Raw genomic sequence first — 16849 nt, forward strand, 5'->3', positions numbered from 1 at the left:
CACAGGTACCACATAACTCCGCAACAAAGACCTATGGAACACATTATGAATGGCAAACGGTGCTGGGAGATCCAAACGAAAAGACACCGGGTTAAGGATTTCCAAGATCTTATAAGGACCGATGAAGCGAGGCTTGAATTTAGGAGAGGAGACCTTCATAGGAACATACCGAGAAGACAGCCACACCAAATCCCCAACACGAAGTCGGGGACCCACACCGCGGCGGCGGTTGGCAAAGCGCTGAGCCTTCTCCTGTGACAACCTCAAATTGTCCATCACATGGTTCCAAATCTGCTGCAACCTATCCACCACAGAATCCACCCCAGGACAGTCAGAAGGCTCAACCTGACCCGAGGAAAAAAGAGGATGGAAACCAGAATTGCAGAAAAAAGGCGAAACCAAAGTAGCAGAACTAGCCCGATTATTAAGGGCAAACTCGGCCAATGGCAAAAAAGTCACCCAATCATCCTGATCAGCAGAAACAAAACATCTCAAATAAGTTTCCAACGTCTGATTAGTTCGCTCGGTTTGGCCATTAGTCTGAGGATGGAAGGCCGATGAAAAAGACAAATCAATGCCCATCTTAGCACAAAAAGTCCGCCAAAACCTGGACACAAACTGGGATCCTCTATCAGACACAATATTTTCAGGAATGCCGTGTGTCATGATTCCCCAATGGCATGGGAACATCAGAAACACCAAAATAACAGACTAGCCCTCGGGTGATGGAAACTCAAGCTGACCGTGACCTAAATCTACCACACAACTAACAGTAGCCAGGAAGCATTCCTACGGCTGCCTAGATGCCATGCGCCAGCCGGAGAACTAACTACGCCTGGAAGAGGAAGGAAACAGACCTGGCTTACCTCTAGTGAAATTCCCCAAAGATGATAGTAGCCCCCACATATATTAACGGTGAGTTCAGAGGAAAAGACATACACAGTATGAAGGTAGATTTAGCAAAGCGAGGTCCACTTACTAGATAGAGGAAGGATACAAAAGAGGACTTCACGGTCAGCTGAAAAACCCTTTGAAAAACCCATCCTGAAATTACTTTAAGACTCCTGTGTCAACTCATGACACAGGAGTGGCAATTTCAGTCCACAAGAGCTTCCAGTAACAGGAAATGACAAACTGTAAACTGGACAAAAAATACAAAACAAAAAGGACAAGAGTCCACTTAGCTGATCAGCAGACTGGTAGCAGGAACATGCAACTGAAAGACTCAGGTTACAATGATGACCGGCAAGGAAGTGACTGGAGAGCAAGGCTAAATAGGGAACTCCCAAAACTGATGGAAGCAGGTGAGCTGAGGCAGAAAAGAACACACAAGTCTCCAGTACCACCAGCCACCACTAGGGGAGCCCAAAAAGCGGATCACAACAGCCGTGCAAGCGAACCACATTCTGAAAACATAGAGGAACCAAATTGGAGGAAGAAGGCAACTTAGGCAAGGGCACCAAATGGACCATCTTGGAAAAACGATCACACACCACCCAGATGACAGACATTTTCTGAGACACTGGAAGATCCGAAATAAAATCCATGGAAATGTGCGTCCAAGGCCTTTTCGGAACAGGCAAAGGCAAAAGCAAACCGCTGGCACGAGAACAGCAAGGCTTAGCCCGAGCACAAATCCCACAAGACTGCACAAAGGAACGCACATCCCGCGACAAGGAAGGCCACCAGAAGGACCTAGCCACCAAATCTCTGGTACCAAAAATCCCAGGATGACCCGCCAACACCGAAGAATGAACCTCGGAAATAACTCTGCTGGTCCATCTATCCGGGACAAACAGTCTCTCTGGTGGACAACGGTCGGGTCTATCCGCCTGAAATTTCTGCAGCACTCGTCGCAAATCTGGGGAAATGGCAGACAAAATCACTCCCTCTCTGAGAATACCAGCCGGCTCAGAAACTCCCGGAGAGTCAGGCACAAAACTCCTAGAAAGTGCATCAGCTTTCACGTTCTTCGAACCAGGCAGGTATGAGATCACGAAGTTGAAACGGGAGAAAAACAACGACCAACGAGCCTGTCTAGGATTCAGGCGCTTGGCAGATTCAAGGTAAATCAGATTTTTGTGATCAGTCAAGACCACCACCCGATGCTTAGCTCCTTCGAGCCAATGTCGCCACTCCTCAAATGCCCACTTCATAGCCAACAATTCCCGATTACCAACATCATAATTCCGCTCGGCAGGCGACAACTTTCTTGAAAAGAAAGCACATGGCTTCATCACAGAGCCATCAGAGCTTCTCTGCGACAAAACAGCCCCTGCTCCAATCTCAGAAGCATCAACCTCGACCTGGAAGGGGAGAGAGACATCTGGCTGACATAAGACTGGAGCTGAAGAAAACCGGTGCTTCAGCTCCCGAAAGGCCTCCACGGCCGCAGGAGACCAATTAGTCACATCAGAACCCTTCTTGGTCAAATCCGTCAAAGGTTTAACCACGCTAGAAAAATTAGCGATGAAATGACGGTAAAAATTAGCAAAACCCAAGAACTTCTGAAGACTCTTAACAGACGTGGGCTGAGTCCAGTCATGAATAGCCTGGACCTTGACTGGGTCCATCTCCACAGTAGAAGGAGAAAAAATAAAACCCAAAAAGGAGACCTTCTGTACTCCGAAGAGGCATTTTGAGCCCTTCACAAATAAAGCATTAGCACGCAGGACCTGAAACACCATCCTGACCTGCTTCACATGGGACTCCCAATCATCAGAAAAGACCAAAATGTCATCCAGATAAACAATCATAAATTTATCCAGATATTCTCGGAAGATGTCATGCATGAAGGACTGAAACACAGAAGGAGCATTAGAGAGTCCAAAAGGCATCACCAACTACTCAAAGTGGCCTTCGGGCGTATTAAATGCTGTTTTCCATTCATCTCCCTGCTTAATGCGCACAAGGTTATACGCACCACGGAGATCTATCTTGGTGAACCAACTGGCACCCTTAATCTGAACAAACAAATCAGACAATAGTGGCAAAGGATACTGAAATTTGACTGTGATTTTATTCAGAAGACGATAATCTATACAAGGTCTCAAAGAACCGTCCTTCTTGGCCACAAAAAAAAAAATCCTGCACCAAGAGGGGAAGAGGATGGGCGAATATGTCCCTTCTCCAAAGACTCCTTTATATAACTCCGCATCGCGGCATGCTCTGGTATAGACAAATTAAAAAGTCGTCCCTTAGGGAATTTACTACCAGGAATTAAATTTATAGCACAGTCACAATCCCTATGAGGAGGCAGGGCACAGGACCTGGGCTCATCAAATACATCCTGGTAGTCAGACAAAAACTCAGGGACCTCAGAAGGAGTAGAAGAAGCAATAGACACCAACGGAGTATCGCCATGAATTCCCTGACAACCCCAACTTGACACAGACATAGCTTTCCAATCTAAAACTGGATTATGAGCTTGCAGCCATGGCAGACTGTTGTGAATTAGACCTTTTGGCTCCCTCTTGTGGTCACTAGTGGTATGACTCTGGGATTGTCTTTTTTCTGTTTGGCACTCACCTGGGTCGTTAGTCCAGGGGTGTCGCTATATTAACTTCCTGGATCCTTAGTCCAGTGCCTGGCATCGTTGTAATCAGATCCTTCTGTTGCTCCTGTCTGCTGGTCCTGGCTCTTGCAAAATTAAGCTAAGTCTTGCTTCTTTGTTTTTTGAGTTACTTGCTTTGCTACTATTTTTGTCCAGCTTGTACTAAATGTGATTTCTGACCTTGCTGGAAGCTCTAGGGGGCTGGTGTTCTCCCCCCGGCCGTTAGACGGTTCGGGGGTTCTTGAATATCCAGCGTGGATATTTTAATAGGGTTTTTGCTGACCATATAAGTCATCTTACTATATTCTGCTATTAGCTAGTGGGCCTCTCTTTGCTAAATACCTAGCTCATTCTTATGTTTGTCTTTTCCTCTTACCTCACCGTTATTATTTGTTGGGGGCTTGTATCCAACTTTTGGGGTCTTTTCTCTGGAGGCAAGAAAGGTCTTTCTTTTCCCTTCTAGGGTTAGTTAGTTCTCCGGCTGGCGCGAGACGTCTAGAACCAACGTTGGCACGTTCCCCGGTTACTTCTATTTGTGGTGCTAGGATTAGATATATGGTCAGCCCAGTTACCACTGCCCTATGAGCTGGTTTTTTGTGTTTGCAGACTTGGTATTGATTCCTGAGACCCTCTGCCATTGGGGTCATAACAGTATGCCAGGCCAACATTGAATGTTTTATGCATTGCAGAAGTGGGATATAAGAAAGGAAATTCTGATTTTTTTTTTTTTTTTTCCTCTCTTCCTCCCCTTTACCTCTGAGTGGCTTGAGCTTGCTGCAGACATGAATGTCCAGACCTTGATTACAAGTGTGGACCAGCTTGCTGCTCGTGTGCAAAACATACAAGATTTTGTTACCAGTAGTCCAATGTCTGAACCTAAAATACCTATTCCTGAACTGTTCTCTGGAGACCGATTTAAGTTTAGGAATTTCAGGGATAATTGTAAATTGTTTCTATCTCTGAGACCCCGTTCATCTGGAGACTCAGTTCAGCAAGTTAAAATTGTTATCTCTTTTTTACGGGGCGACCCTCAGGATTGGGCCTTCTCGCTAGCGCCAGGAGATCCGGCATTGGCAAATATTGATGCGTTTTTTCTGGCGCTCGGATTGCTTTACGAGGAACCCAATCTTGAGGTTCAGGCAGAAAAAGCCTTGCTGGCTATTTCTCAGGGCCAGGATGAAGCTGAAGTGTATTGCCAAAAATTTCGGAAATGGTCCGTGCTTACTCAGTGGAATGAGTGTGCTCTGGCCGCAAACTTCAGAAATGGCCTTTCTGAAGCCATTAAGAATGTGATGGTGGGTTTCTCCATTCCTACAAGTCTGAATGATTCTATGGCGCTGGCTATTCAAATTGACCGGCGTTTGCGGGAGCGCAAAACCGCTAATCCTCTGGTGGTGTTGTCTAAACAAACACCTGATTTGATGCAATGTGATAGAATTCAGACCAGAAATGAGCGGAAAAATCATAGACGTCAGAATGGGTTGTGTTTTTACTGTGGTGACTCTACACATGTTATATCAGCATGCTCTAAACGCCTAACAAGGGTTGTTAGTCCTGTCGCCATTGGTAATTTGCAACCTAATTTTATTTTGTCTGTGACTTTAATTTGCTCATTGTCCTCTTACCCTGTTATGGCATTTGTGGATTCAGGTGCTGCCCTGAGTCTTATGGATCTGTCATTTGCCAAGCGCTGTGGTTTTGTTCTTGAGCCGTTGGTTAATCCTATCCCTCTGAGGGGTATTGATGCTATGCCATTGGCGGAAAATAAACCGCAGTTTTGGACACAGGTAACCATGTGCATGACTCCTGAACATCGGGAGGTGATTCATTTTCTTGTTCTGCATAAAATGCATGATTTGGTAGTTTTGGGTTTGCCATGGTTACAGACTCATAATCCAGTCTTGGATTGGAAGGCAATGTCTGTGTCAAGTTGGGGCTGTCAGGGTATTCATGGTGATTCCCCGCCGGTGTCTATTGCTTCCTCTACTCCTTCGGAAGTTCCTGAGTATTTGTCTGATTATCAGGATGTGTTCAGCGAGTCCAGGTCCAGTGTTCTGCCTCCTCATAGGGACTGTGACTGTGCCATAGATTTGATTCCAGGTAGCAAATTTCCTAAGGGAAGACTATTTAATCTGTCTGTACCTGAGCATACCGCAATGCGTTCGTATATCAAGGAATCTCTGGAGAAGGGGCATATCCGTCCTTCCTCTTCCCCTCTTGGTGCGGGATTTTTTTTTGTGGCCAAGAAGGACGGATCTTTGAGACCTTGTATTGACTATCGGCTTTTGAATAAAATCACTGTTAAATTTCAGTATCCTTTGCCTCTGTTGTCAGACTTGTTTGCCCGAATTAAAGGTGCCTGTTGGTTCACCAAGATAGATCTTCGTGGTGCGTACAACCTTGTGCGCATTAAGCGAGGAGATGAATGGAAAACCGCGTTTAATACGCCCGAAGGTCATTTTGAGTACTTGGTGATGCCTTTTGGGCTCTCTAATGCTCCTTCAGTGTTTCAGTCCTTTATGCATGATATTTTCCGGAAGTATCTGGATAAATTTATGATCGTTTATCTGGATGATATTCTGTTTTTTTCTGATGACTGGGACTCGCATGTAGAGCAGGTCAGGATGGTGTTTCAGGTTTTGCGTGAGAATGCTTTATTTGTTAAGGGCTCAAAGTGTCTCTTTGGAGTACAGAAGGTTCCCTTTTTGGGGTTTATTTTTTCCCCTTCTGCGGTGGAGATGGACCCAGTCAAGGTCCGTGCTATTCATGATTGGACTCAACCCACGTCAGTTGAGTCTTCAGAAGTTCTTGGGTTTTGCTAACTTCTACCGTCGTTTTATTGCTAATTTTTCTAGCATTGCTAAACCTTTGACGGATATGACCAAGAAAGGTTCTGATGTTGCTAACTGGGCTCCTGCAGCCGTGGAGGCTTTCCAGGAGTTGAAGCGCCGGTTTACTTCGGCGCCTGTTTTGTGCCAGCCTGATGTCTCACTTCCCTTTCAGGTTGAAGTGGATGCTTCTGAGATTGGGGCAGGGGCCGTTTTGTCGCAGAAAGGCCCTGGTTGCTCTATGATGAGACCTTGTGCCTTTTTCTCGAGGAAGTTTTCGCCTGCTGAGCGGAATTATGATGTTGGCAATCGGGAGTTGTTGGCCATGAAGTGGGCATTTGAGGAGTGGCGTCATTGGCTCGAGGGTGCTAAGCATCGTGTGGTGGTCTTGACTGATCACAAAAATTTGATGTATCTCGAGTCTGCTAAACGCCTGAATCCTAGACAGGCCCGCTGGTCATTGTTTTTCTCCCGTTTTGACTTTGTGGTCTCGTATTTACCAGGTTCAAAGAATGTGAAGGCTGATGCTCTTTCAAGGAGCTTTGTGCCTGACTCTCCTGGAGTCGCAGAACCAGTTGGTATTCTTAAAGAGGGAGTTATTTTGTCAGCCATTTCTCCGGATTTGCGACGTGTGTTGCAGAGATTTCAGGCTGGTAGACCTGACTCTTGTCCACCTGACAGACTGTTTGTTCCTGATAAGTGGACCAGCAGAGTCATTTCCGAGGTTCATTCCTCGGTGTTGGCAGGGCATCCGGGAATTTTTGGCACCAGAGATCTGGTGGCTAGGTCGTTTTGGTGGCCTTCCTTGTCACGGGATGTGCGGTCGTTTGTGCAGTCCTGTGGGACTTGTGCTCGAGCTAAGCCTTCCTGTTCGCATGCCAGCGGGTTGCTCTTGCCCTTGCCTGTCCCGAAGAGGCCTTGGACACACATTTCCATGGATTTCATTTCAGATCTCCCGGTGTCTCAGGGCATGTCTGTCATCTGGGTGGTATGTGATCGCTTTTCTAAGATGGTCCATTTGGTATCTTTGCCTAAGCTGCCTTCCTCTTCCGATCTGGTTCCTGTGTTCTTTCAGAATGTGGTTCGTTTACACGGCATTCCTGAGAATATTGTGTCTGACAGAGGATCCCAGTTTGTTTCCAGGTTCTGGCGATCCTTTTGTGCTAGGATGGGCATTGAGTTGTCGTTTTCGTCTGCCTTTCATCCTCAGACTAATGGACAAACGGAGCGAACTAATCAGACTCTGGAGGCTTATTTGAGGTGTTTTGTTTCTGCGGATCAGGATGATTGGGTGACCTTCTTGCCGTTGGCTGAGTTTGCCCTTAATAATCGGGCTAGTTCCGCTACATTGGTTTCGCCATTTTTCTGCAACTCTGGTTTCCATCCTCGTTTTTCCTCGGGACATGTGGAGCCTTCTGACTGTCCTGGGGTAGATTCTGTGGTGGATAGGTTGCAGCAGATCTGGAATCATGTGGTGGACAACTTAAAGTTGTCACAAGAGAAGGCTCAGCGTTTTGCCAACCGCCGCCGCGGTGTGGGTCCCTGATGGCCCATCAAATGGCTTTGATAAAATGCTGGCGGAGCTCCCCATGCAGCACAGAGAGCCGCTGCCGCCCCAGCACAGAGCCCCGGCTGTTGTGAATTCTATTTTTGGGCTCCCTCTAGTGGTCACAAGCGGTACTGTGTAGTGTTGTCTTTCTGCAGGTTGGCTGCATCAGCTGGTTCGTTATCCTTGGTTGGTTTCCTATTTAGCTCACCTGGAGACTCAGTTCCTTGCCTGCTATCAATGTATTCAGTGCTCTTCAGATTCCTTGTGTCTACCTTGCTCCCAGTCTCTCCAAGACAAGCTAAGTTTTTGTTTGATCATTTTTTGATTATCAGTGTTCATTATGTTTTTAGTCCAGCTCGCTAAAATGTGATTTCCTCACTTGCTGGTTGCTCTAGGGGACTGAGTTTCTCCCCCCACACCGTGAGTTGGTGTGGGGGTTCTTGAAATCTCAGTGTGGATATTTTGTAAGGGTTTTTTACTGACCGCATAGATTCCCTTTTCTATTTTCTGCTGCAAGGAGGCCTCCGGAAAGAATGCCCCCAGTGGTCTCTGGAATGATGACCGCCGGGGGTGGCGCATGCTCAGATTCAGATCTCGTTGCCGAGATTTGAATATGAGCATTGGCCGCCCCCGGTGGCCATCTTTCCGGAGGCCACGGCATCAGAGCAACGGAGCTGCGGGGGGCTTCTGGGCTTTAACGAAATGCCGGCAGAGCCCCCCAGGCAGCACAGAGCCCCGCTGCCGCCACACCACAGAGCCACGACACCACCACACCACAGAGCACAGCTATAGCCGCACAGCTGCATCGGAACCTCGGCCACTGGGACCGCCGCCAGGATTTGTAAGTATATTGATACTATAAGAGGCATCCCCATTTTCCCCAAAAAAAATTTTTGGGAAAAAGTGCGTCTTATGGTCTGAAAAAATACGATAGACTATTATATATTACCAAATTGCCTGTGTGTGGTACCCTTTTGTATTGCATTTTGTGATTGCCTTTATTTAATTGTCTTTATTTCTATGATTTTAACTGTGTGTTAAAGAAAAATATATTTTGTAATAAAGTTATATACATTTTTTGAGTACTGCTCTTGTGTCCATTTCGTTTTGGTTATTTATCTGTATATTTATGGATGAGTTCGCCTTTTCTATAACGGGCCTCTTTTTGGGTCAATAATTAGTTGGATCTCAATAGCATCACTATATTGCTCCTGCACTGTAACTGGTCCATCTGAGGTGTGCAAATTTTCCTGCAATAGTAATACTGCAATTTTTTTTCAGCAGTAAAATTTTATACAGCATTTATCATGCTCCATTTGTACATCAAAACAAAAAAAAACTTGTTTGGTTAGAAATAGCATCACTATTTTGATACTGCAGCGAAAGGGGTCCATCTGAGGTGGGCCAATTTTCCTGCAATTGTACTGAAAATTTTTTCAGCTGTGAAATTATATACGCATTTATCGTGCTCCAGTTATGCCTCAAAATAAAACTGGTTGGTTAGAAATAGCATCGCTTTATTGACACTGCAGCTTATGAAGTCCACAGAGGTGGGCCAATTTTTTGGCAATAGTAAGACTGAAAAGTTTTCTCAACATGGATATATCATACGTAATTTAAAATGGGCATGGTGCATGGTAAAGAACAGGGAAGTGGACTTGATGCTGATGGTGAGTACAGAGGCCGAGGCCATGGGCACGATGAAACTGTGTCTGCCGCGAGAACACAACAAACACACACATCATGTCGATCTAGCTTCCTGCCCCACTTGGTAGAGGGCACAAAACACCACTATCAAAGCCAGATCAGTGTGAAAAGGTTGTTGTATGGATAGTAGTGATGAGCGAGTGTACTCGTTGCTCGGGTTTTCCTGAGCACGCTCGGGTTACCTCCGAGTATTTGTTAGTGTTCGGAGATTTAGTTTTCATCACCTCAGCTGAATGATTTACAGCTACTAGCCAGGCTGAGTACATGTGGGGATTGCCTGGTTGCTAGGGAATCCCCATATGTAATCAAACTGTCTAACAGTCGCAAATCATCCAGCTGCTGCGATGAAAAATAAATCTCCGAGCAGTCATAAATACTCGGAGGTCACCCGAGCGTGCTCGGGAAAACCCGAGCAACGAGTATACTCGCTCATCCCTACTGGATAGCAGATAATGCTTCTGGTCACTGTGCCAGCATCACCCTGTCTTCCATATGGTCCAGTCTCAGTAGCCATGATTCTTGACCATATTATCCTCCCCCCTGATCCTCCTTCCTCCCACCAGCTGAGTGCCCAGAGACAAATGATCCTACACTTGGACACTCCAAATAGATGTTCACATTTCCATTTATAAATTCTGGCCTCTCACCCTGCTCATTTCAAGCGGGACATGAGGAGATTGCATGTAGCAATGCCCAAATATTTGAGCAGTCACACTCACAAGAAGGCGACAGTGGGAAAATGCAATTACTGTCACAAGAAGTGGGTAAAGATGAGACAATTGCAAACAAGTGATGTTGCTACGTCAGGAAGAGGACCAGGGTGTGGAAGCTGAAGACGAGATGGTGGACGATGAAGTCACTGACCCAACCTGGGAAAGTGACATGCAGATCGAGGACAGCAGGGCACTGAGGGAGGGATCCGCAGCACTACAACAGGCAGGGAGAGGCAGTGTGATGGCCAGAGACACAAGGCGGGCAACTGTTCCCCAAATCACCAGTACAGGTGAAGTTGCCAAGCCAAGGGTTAGGTGTTCCCAAGTCTGACGCTTTTTTAAAAACAGTCCAGTTAACCCAACAAAGACCATTTACAACATCTGCCATGCCAGCATCAGCAGAGGCAGCACAACTGCCGGCCTGAACACCACCATCATGCTCAGGCACATGCAAGCAAAGCACCGGACTACTTGGGCCAAATGCCAATGTCCAGAAAAAGTGCCTGCATATGACACCACTGCCTCTTTCTCTGTCCTACAAGCACGCCAATCCCATCTATGTAGGCAAAGATGCCTCCCACCCTGCACCTATCGTTGCACACTTGCAACCACCATCAGCAGCCACATCCCTGTCCCAGTGCAGCGTTCAGTTGTCCCTACCGCAGTCCTTGGAACGCAAGTGTAAATTATGCAGCCGCCCACTCACAGGCCACGATACTAAACGGTCACATTTCCAGACTGATTGCTCTGGATATGTTGCCACGTAGGCTTGTATATACTGCAGCCCCAATGTCTGCTATGTGATATATGCAGCAGTGTCAGTGCCTCTTATTTGATGTATATACAGCAGCCTCATTGTCTCCTGTGATGTTTATACAGCAGTCTCAATGTATCCTATGTGATATACTGTATACAGCAGAACTCTCTCACTGCTTGAGTTCTTTAAACATTAGATGACTAGTGATGAATTTCCTGCTTTGATGAGACTAGCATTGAAATATAGCTTTGCCAAAAAAGTTATACACATCCTTCACACCTCAGAGAATGAGAGCTTTTATTTTAACTAAGTTTAGAATTTGTATTGTCAATTGTCAGTGGAAGTCAAATTGAATACATATTAACATTTACATAATATTGATGTTTGAAATTTAAAATCAATTAACTTTTTATTTTAAAGGTTATTGCAGTCTTATAAAGTGTTGTCATACTGTACAGTGTATGCATATTACATTATGGTGGGTGGAAATGAAGACTGTGAGGTCTTAGGCCACGTTCACACTTTGCGGCGTCCCTCTGCGGGTTCTCCCGCAGCGGAATTGATAAATCTGCAGGGCAAAACCGCTGCGGTTATCCCTGCAGATTTATCGCGGTTTGTTCCGCGGTTTACGCTGCGGGATTACTCCTATACTATTGATGCTGCATATGCAGCAATATGCAGCATCAATAGTAATGTTAAAAATAATAAAAATTGGTTATGCTCACCCTCCGATGTCCGGATCTCCTCGGCGCTGCACGCGGCGCTCCGGTTCCAAAGATGCTGTGCCGAGAAGGACCTTCGTGACGTCAAGGTCATGTGACCCGGGAGTCATCACGGTCATGTGACCGCGACGTCACCGCAGGTCCTGTTCGCACAGCAACTCTGACTGGCCGGCCGCGTGCAGCGCTGAGAGGTGAGTATAACATGATTTTTTATTCTTTTTTTTACCCCAAATTTGGTTCCCAGGGCCTGGAGGAGAGTCTACTCTCCTCCACCCCGGGTACCACCTGCACATTAACCGCTTACTTCCCGCAACGTGGGCACAGCCCCATGCGGGAAGTAAGCGGTTCAATGCATTCCTATGGGTGCAGAATCGCAGCGATTCTGCACAAAGAAGTGACATGCTGCGCGTTTTAAACCGCTGCGTTTCTGCGCGGTTTTTCCCGCAGCATGTGCACAGCGGTTTGCGGTTTCCATAGGGTTTACATGTAAATGGAAACGCTATGGAAACTGCTGCGGACCCGCAGCATCAAAATCACCGCGGTTCCGCGGTAAAAACCGCAAAGTGTGAACATGGCCTTAGTGGTCAGACCTCTAACCAACATAATGAACGCAAATACAATCAATATGTTATCACTTTACAACAAGGATACTTTTAGGGAATCTGTCAACATGATCCAGCTTTGCGCCCTCCTACTGCCCCACCCAAAAATAAACTGTTTATGTGGTCATGTTGCTCTGTGAGCGGTAATGCCATTCAAACCTTTATTTATGCAATCTGTTGCTCCCTGACCCACCAAAAAGTGCATTTTAATTCATATGCAAGTTAAGCTGAATTGCTGTGGGCATGGCAAAGCACTCCCTGAGCTTCTGCCTCTCCAGCACTATTACCCACTTAGTACCACCTTCTGCTTGGCTGACAACTCTCTATCGTGACTACATCACCAACAAGCTGTCAGTCAAGCAGGATGAGAATAGTGCTGGGGAGGCACTCCCAAAGCTTTTCAGTCATATTTGCACATTAAACAGTGTTATAAACAGATTGCTGGTGGATGGTGACAATAGAGTTTATGTAGCAGATAAGCAGAGGCCTTAATCTCAACCTTCTGATTTTTTTTTTCTTTTTTACAGATGGAATAACACTCCTATGGATGAAGCTATACACTTTGGACATCATGATGTAGTTAAAATTCTTCAAGAATACCAAAATAATTATAAACCATTGAACCAACCAAATAATGAGAAAAGTGACCAGACTGTCCAAAAGAATTTAGATGGGTTATTATAAATGTTCACAAATTCCAAATATTTCCACTTGAGTGTGATGTGTTGTAATCATTCAGGAGTTGGATTTTAGTTATAGTAATGTAAATTATAAAGTTTGATTGTTTTCATTATATATTCTTGTTGGATGTTTAAGATGAAATCAAAGTTAAAAAAAAAAAAGAGAAACAGTACCTGCAAGAAGGAGTTGCCTGGCCATTTACCGCTGTAGAAAGAATGAGTTGATTCATACCCCAATAATATGTGTCAATTAAAAAATAAAATGAGTTTTAACTGTGTCAGTGAGAGTCAACTTTTACTTTCTACACAGGATTTATATTGTACAGGCAAATAAAATCATATAAACATCATGAACCTTGGTATTTTATTATTAAACATATTGTGAAAAAAATGAATGAAACTGGCAAAAACTATCATGTTTCGATAGTGTATTTAAAAAATGTGAAAAATAAAAGATTAAGTTTTAAAAAACCTTTTTATCCTTATGCACTATATGTTCAGTATTTGTCAGGACTCTGAACATTTTTTATTACCTTTTGTGCATTATTGCCCTTTTCCAAGATGGCGTCTTTGGTCTCATGTGCACTGTGTCTTCCTGCTATGAAACTCCACCCCAGCCTTCAGTCTGTGCTACAGTATTCTGCCTTGCATCCAGCTCCTGACTCTGATGACTCCCTGGCTATATACCTGCTCCTGTGAACCTGTGTGGTGATCCTGCAACTCTGCTCTGAGTTCCTGCTGCATATACCAGTTTCCAGTAATCCTCCTTCATCTGCTGCTCGTGTTTACTTCCATCTGCATTTGCTGGACATGTAAGCTGTTGCTGCTCTGCAAAAACCTGAGACTATTACCCAGGCCTCCCTGGTTGAGATAAGATATTATTTGAACTGCCTTATAAGCATATCTATCTGTGTTTGGACTAAAACAAGGACTTATTTGTGTCAAGTATCCTCAAGAATAATTGTGCTTCATAGACTTTCTGCGTGATTGCATTTTCCTCTGAAGTTTCCTATAGAATGCTAAGCTGCGTTTATTATTTGCACCAAGTGTTGTGGACTTGAGTTTCTCTCTGCACCTGTTTGAATCACCGTGTGATAATATAGACTTTACTACTTATAAAACTGTGTCCTGTAGTTGTCTTGTTCCACCCAAAGAGTCTCCTGAGTTATCCCCTATAATTATTACAGGATACTCTAGCCACAAAATAGGAGACTGCTGGAACAATGACTGCAGAGAGCAGATTAGAGCAGGTGTTTTCCATAATTAGATCACTGCAGAAAGATGTGGAAGGTCTGCAAAAGAAGTTTGGAAGCTTTGAACACAATCAACAAGTATTTGGACAGACTTTGCAGGACTTACGCACCCGCATGGCAGCCCAGGAAAACAAACTTGCTGGCATAGAGTCCCAGTATAGACGGGCTTTTCAGGACATAAGCACGCAAATAGCTGCACAAGCGACTTTACCCTCTGGGCAACCGCCACCAGCTAGCCCACTTAAGTTGCCCCCATTCAGATTTAATGGTGATCGCGACAAATTTCGTGGCTTTGTGAATCAATGTATGCTATATTTTGATGTGCATGCTGACCGGTTTCCTAATGATAGATCCAAAGTATTGTGTGTAATAATGCTGCTGACCGCACGAGCGCTCGCCTGGGCGAATCCGATGATTGAGTCTCGTGAACCACGGTTAAATAACTTGGATGATTTCTTGGCCGCTATGGCATTAATGTTTGATGACTCTAATCGCCGTGCAACCGCTGAATCTGCTTTATTGTCTTTACGCCAGGCTAAACGTTCTGTTATTGAGTATGCTACTGAATTCAGGAGATTAGCGGTAAATACCAATTGGGACAGTTATGCACAATTGCCTATTTTTAAAAGGGGTCTGTCTAATATTGTAAACGATGAACTAGCTCGCTCTGAGTCACCACAAGAGCTAGAGACCTTTATACAGCATTGTGTGCGCATAGACATTCGCCTTACTTAGCGTAGGCAGGAGAAGTTTGGTGCATATAACCGTATTTCTAACTTTTCCCTTCCTTCCAAAGAGCTTGCAGGTAAAACATCTCGGGAGGAGGAGGCGGTTCCCATGCAAATTGATTCCGTTCAGAGGCGCGAGATCAATGAGCGCCGGGAGCATCACCTTCGTGAAAGTCTGTGTTTCTACTGCAGCCAGTCTGACCACTTCTTGATCAATTGTCCTAAGTGTCCTAGACGGCCTAACAAGCTGCTAGCAGCAGTAGGGGAGTATGACAACTGTGATGATGAATCTGACATCTCTGAATGTAGCCTGCCTTTAAACGCTGTATTCCATTCATTTTCTAGGACTTCAGCTCCCAATGAGCTTAAGGAAAAGAACTCTCACTGTTATCTCCCTATTAAGATCCTGTGTTCAGGACAGTGGATTTCCAGTGCAGCTATGATTGACTCTGGTGCAGGTGGCAATTTCATGGATATCGCATTTGCCAAGGAACATGGTATTGAAATTCAGCAAAGAGCCTCTCCAATTACCATGGAAACAGTGGATGGGTCACCTTTAATCTCTGGGCCTGTGGATCAGGAGACCGTACCCCTTGAAATTGTGTTGGAGCCTAATCATCAGGAGCAACTTTCTTTCTTGCTAAATTCTTCTCCTCATTTTCCTGTGATTTTAGGCATTCCTTGGTTGCGTTCTCAGAACCCAATTATCAACTGGGAGACCAAGGAGATTATCTTTCCAACAAGGAGCAACTCAGCGTTAACAGAAGCTGTCCCTGAGTCCACGGCTACGGAACCACATGTACAGGTATTTTCTTTACCTCCAGCATATTAAGAGTTCTCTGACATCTGTGACAAGAAGAATGCAGATCAGCTTCCTCCACACAGGCATTATGACTGTCCCATTGAGCTGCTTCCTGGGGCAGCTATTCCTTTTGGTAACGTATACCCTTTGTAGGCACCTGAGCTTCAAGCCTTAAAGGAGTATATTGATGAAAATCTGGCAAAAGGCTTCATACGTCCTTCTTCCTCACCAGCAGGGGCACCTATATTTTTTGTAAAAAAGAAGGATGGGACCCTGAGGCCCTGTGTTGACTATCAGGAACTCAATAAGGTAACCGTACGAAACCGTTACCCTTTGCCTCTGATTCCCGAATTACTGGAAAGAGTCCGCCATGCTAAGGTGTTCTCTAAACTAGATCTTCGTGGGGCTTATAATTTGGTGCGTATTCGTCCAGGGGATGAGTGGAAGACAGCATTCAGATGCCGGTATGGACACTTTGAATATCTTGTGATGCCCTTCGGGCTTTGTGACGCCACTGCAACGTTTTAATACCTTGCTAATGACATTTTCAGAGATTTGTTGGACCAGTTTGTGGTGATCTATTTGGACGATATACAAATCTTTTCTGACTCTTTACAGGAACATGAAGAACATGTCAAAACTGTTTTAAGACGTCTGAAAGAGAACCATCTGTATATTAAGCCGGAGAAATGCGAGTTCCATCATTCTGAGATACAGTTCTTAGGTTATATCATCTCTCCCCAGGGGCTGAACATGGAATCTGGTAAGATTCAGGCTATCTTTGACTGGCCGGTACCCAAGAACGTTAAGGAGGTCCAACGTTTTATTGGTTTTGCAAATTTCTACAGACGCTTCATTCGAAATTTTTCTGATATTGTCCGTCCCATTACTTCCTTGACAAAGAAGGAAAAGCCCTTTAAGTGGTCATCAGAGGCTCAAGAAGCTTTTGAACGGC

At 45.1% G+C, this 16849-nt stretch overlaps 1 protein-coding gene across 2 annotated transcripts in view; it reads left to right on the forward strand.

Moving 5' to 3' along the window:
• GLS (glutaminase) overlaps nucleotides 1-13461 on the forward strand; it is a 746320-nt gene extending 732859 nt beyond the window's left edge. For both annotated transcript variants that reach the window (XM_077275591.1, XM_077275592.1), the window contains one exon: nucleotides 12959-13461. In XM_077275591.1, the coding sequence (XP_077131706.1) occupies nucleotides 12959-13115 (157 nt within the window). In that variant the 3' untranslated portion in view covers nucleotides 13116-13461. The remainder of the gene's footprint in view (nucleotides 1-12958) is intronic.
• The last annotated feature ends 3388 nt before the right edge of the window (nucleotides 13462-16849 follow it).

The sequence above is a fragment of the Ranitomeya variabilis genome, chromosome 7 (assembly GCF_051348905.1).
Source record: "Ranitomeya variabilis isolate aRanVar5 chromosome 7, aRanVar5.hap1, whole genome shotgun sequence".
NCBI lineage: Eukaryota > Metazoa > Chordata > Amphibia > Anura > Dendrobatidae > Ranitomeya > Ranitomeya variabilis.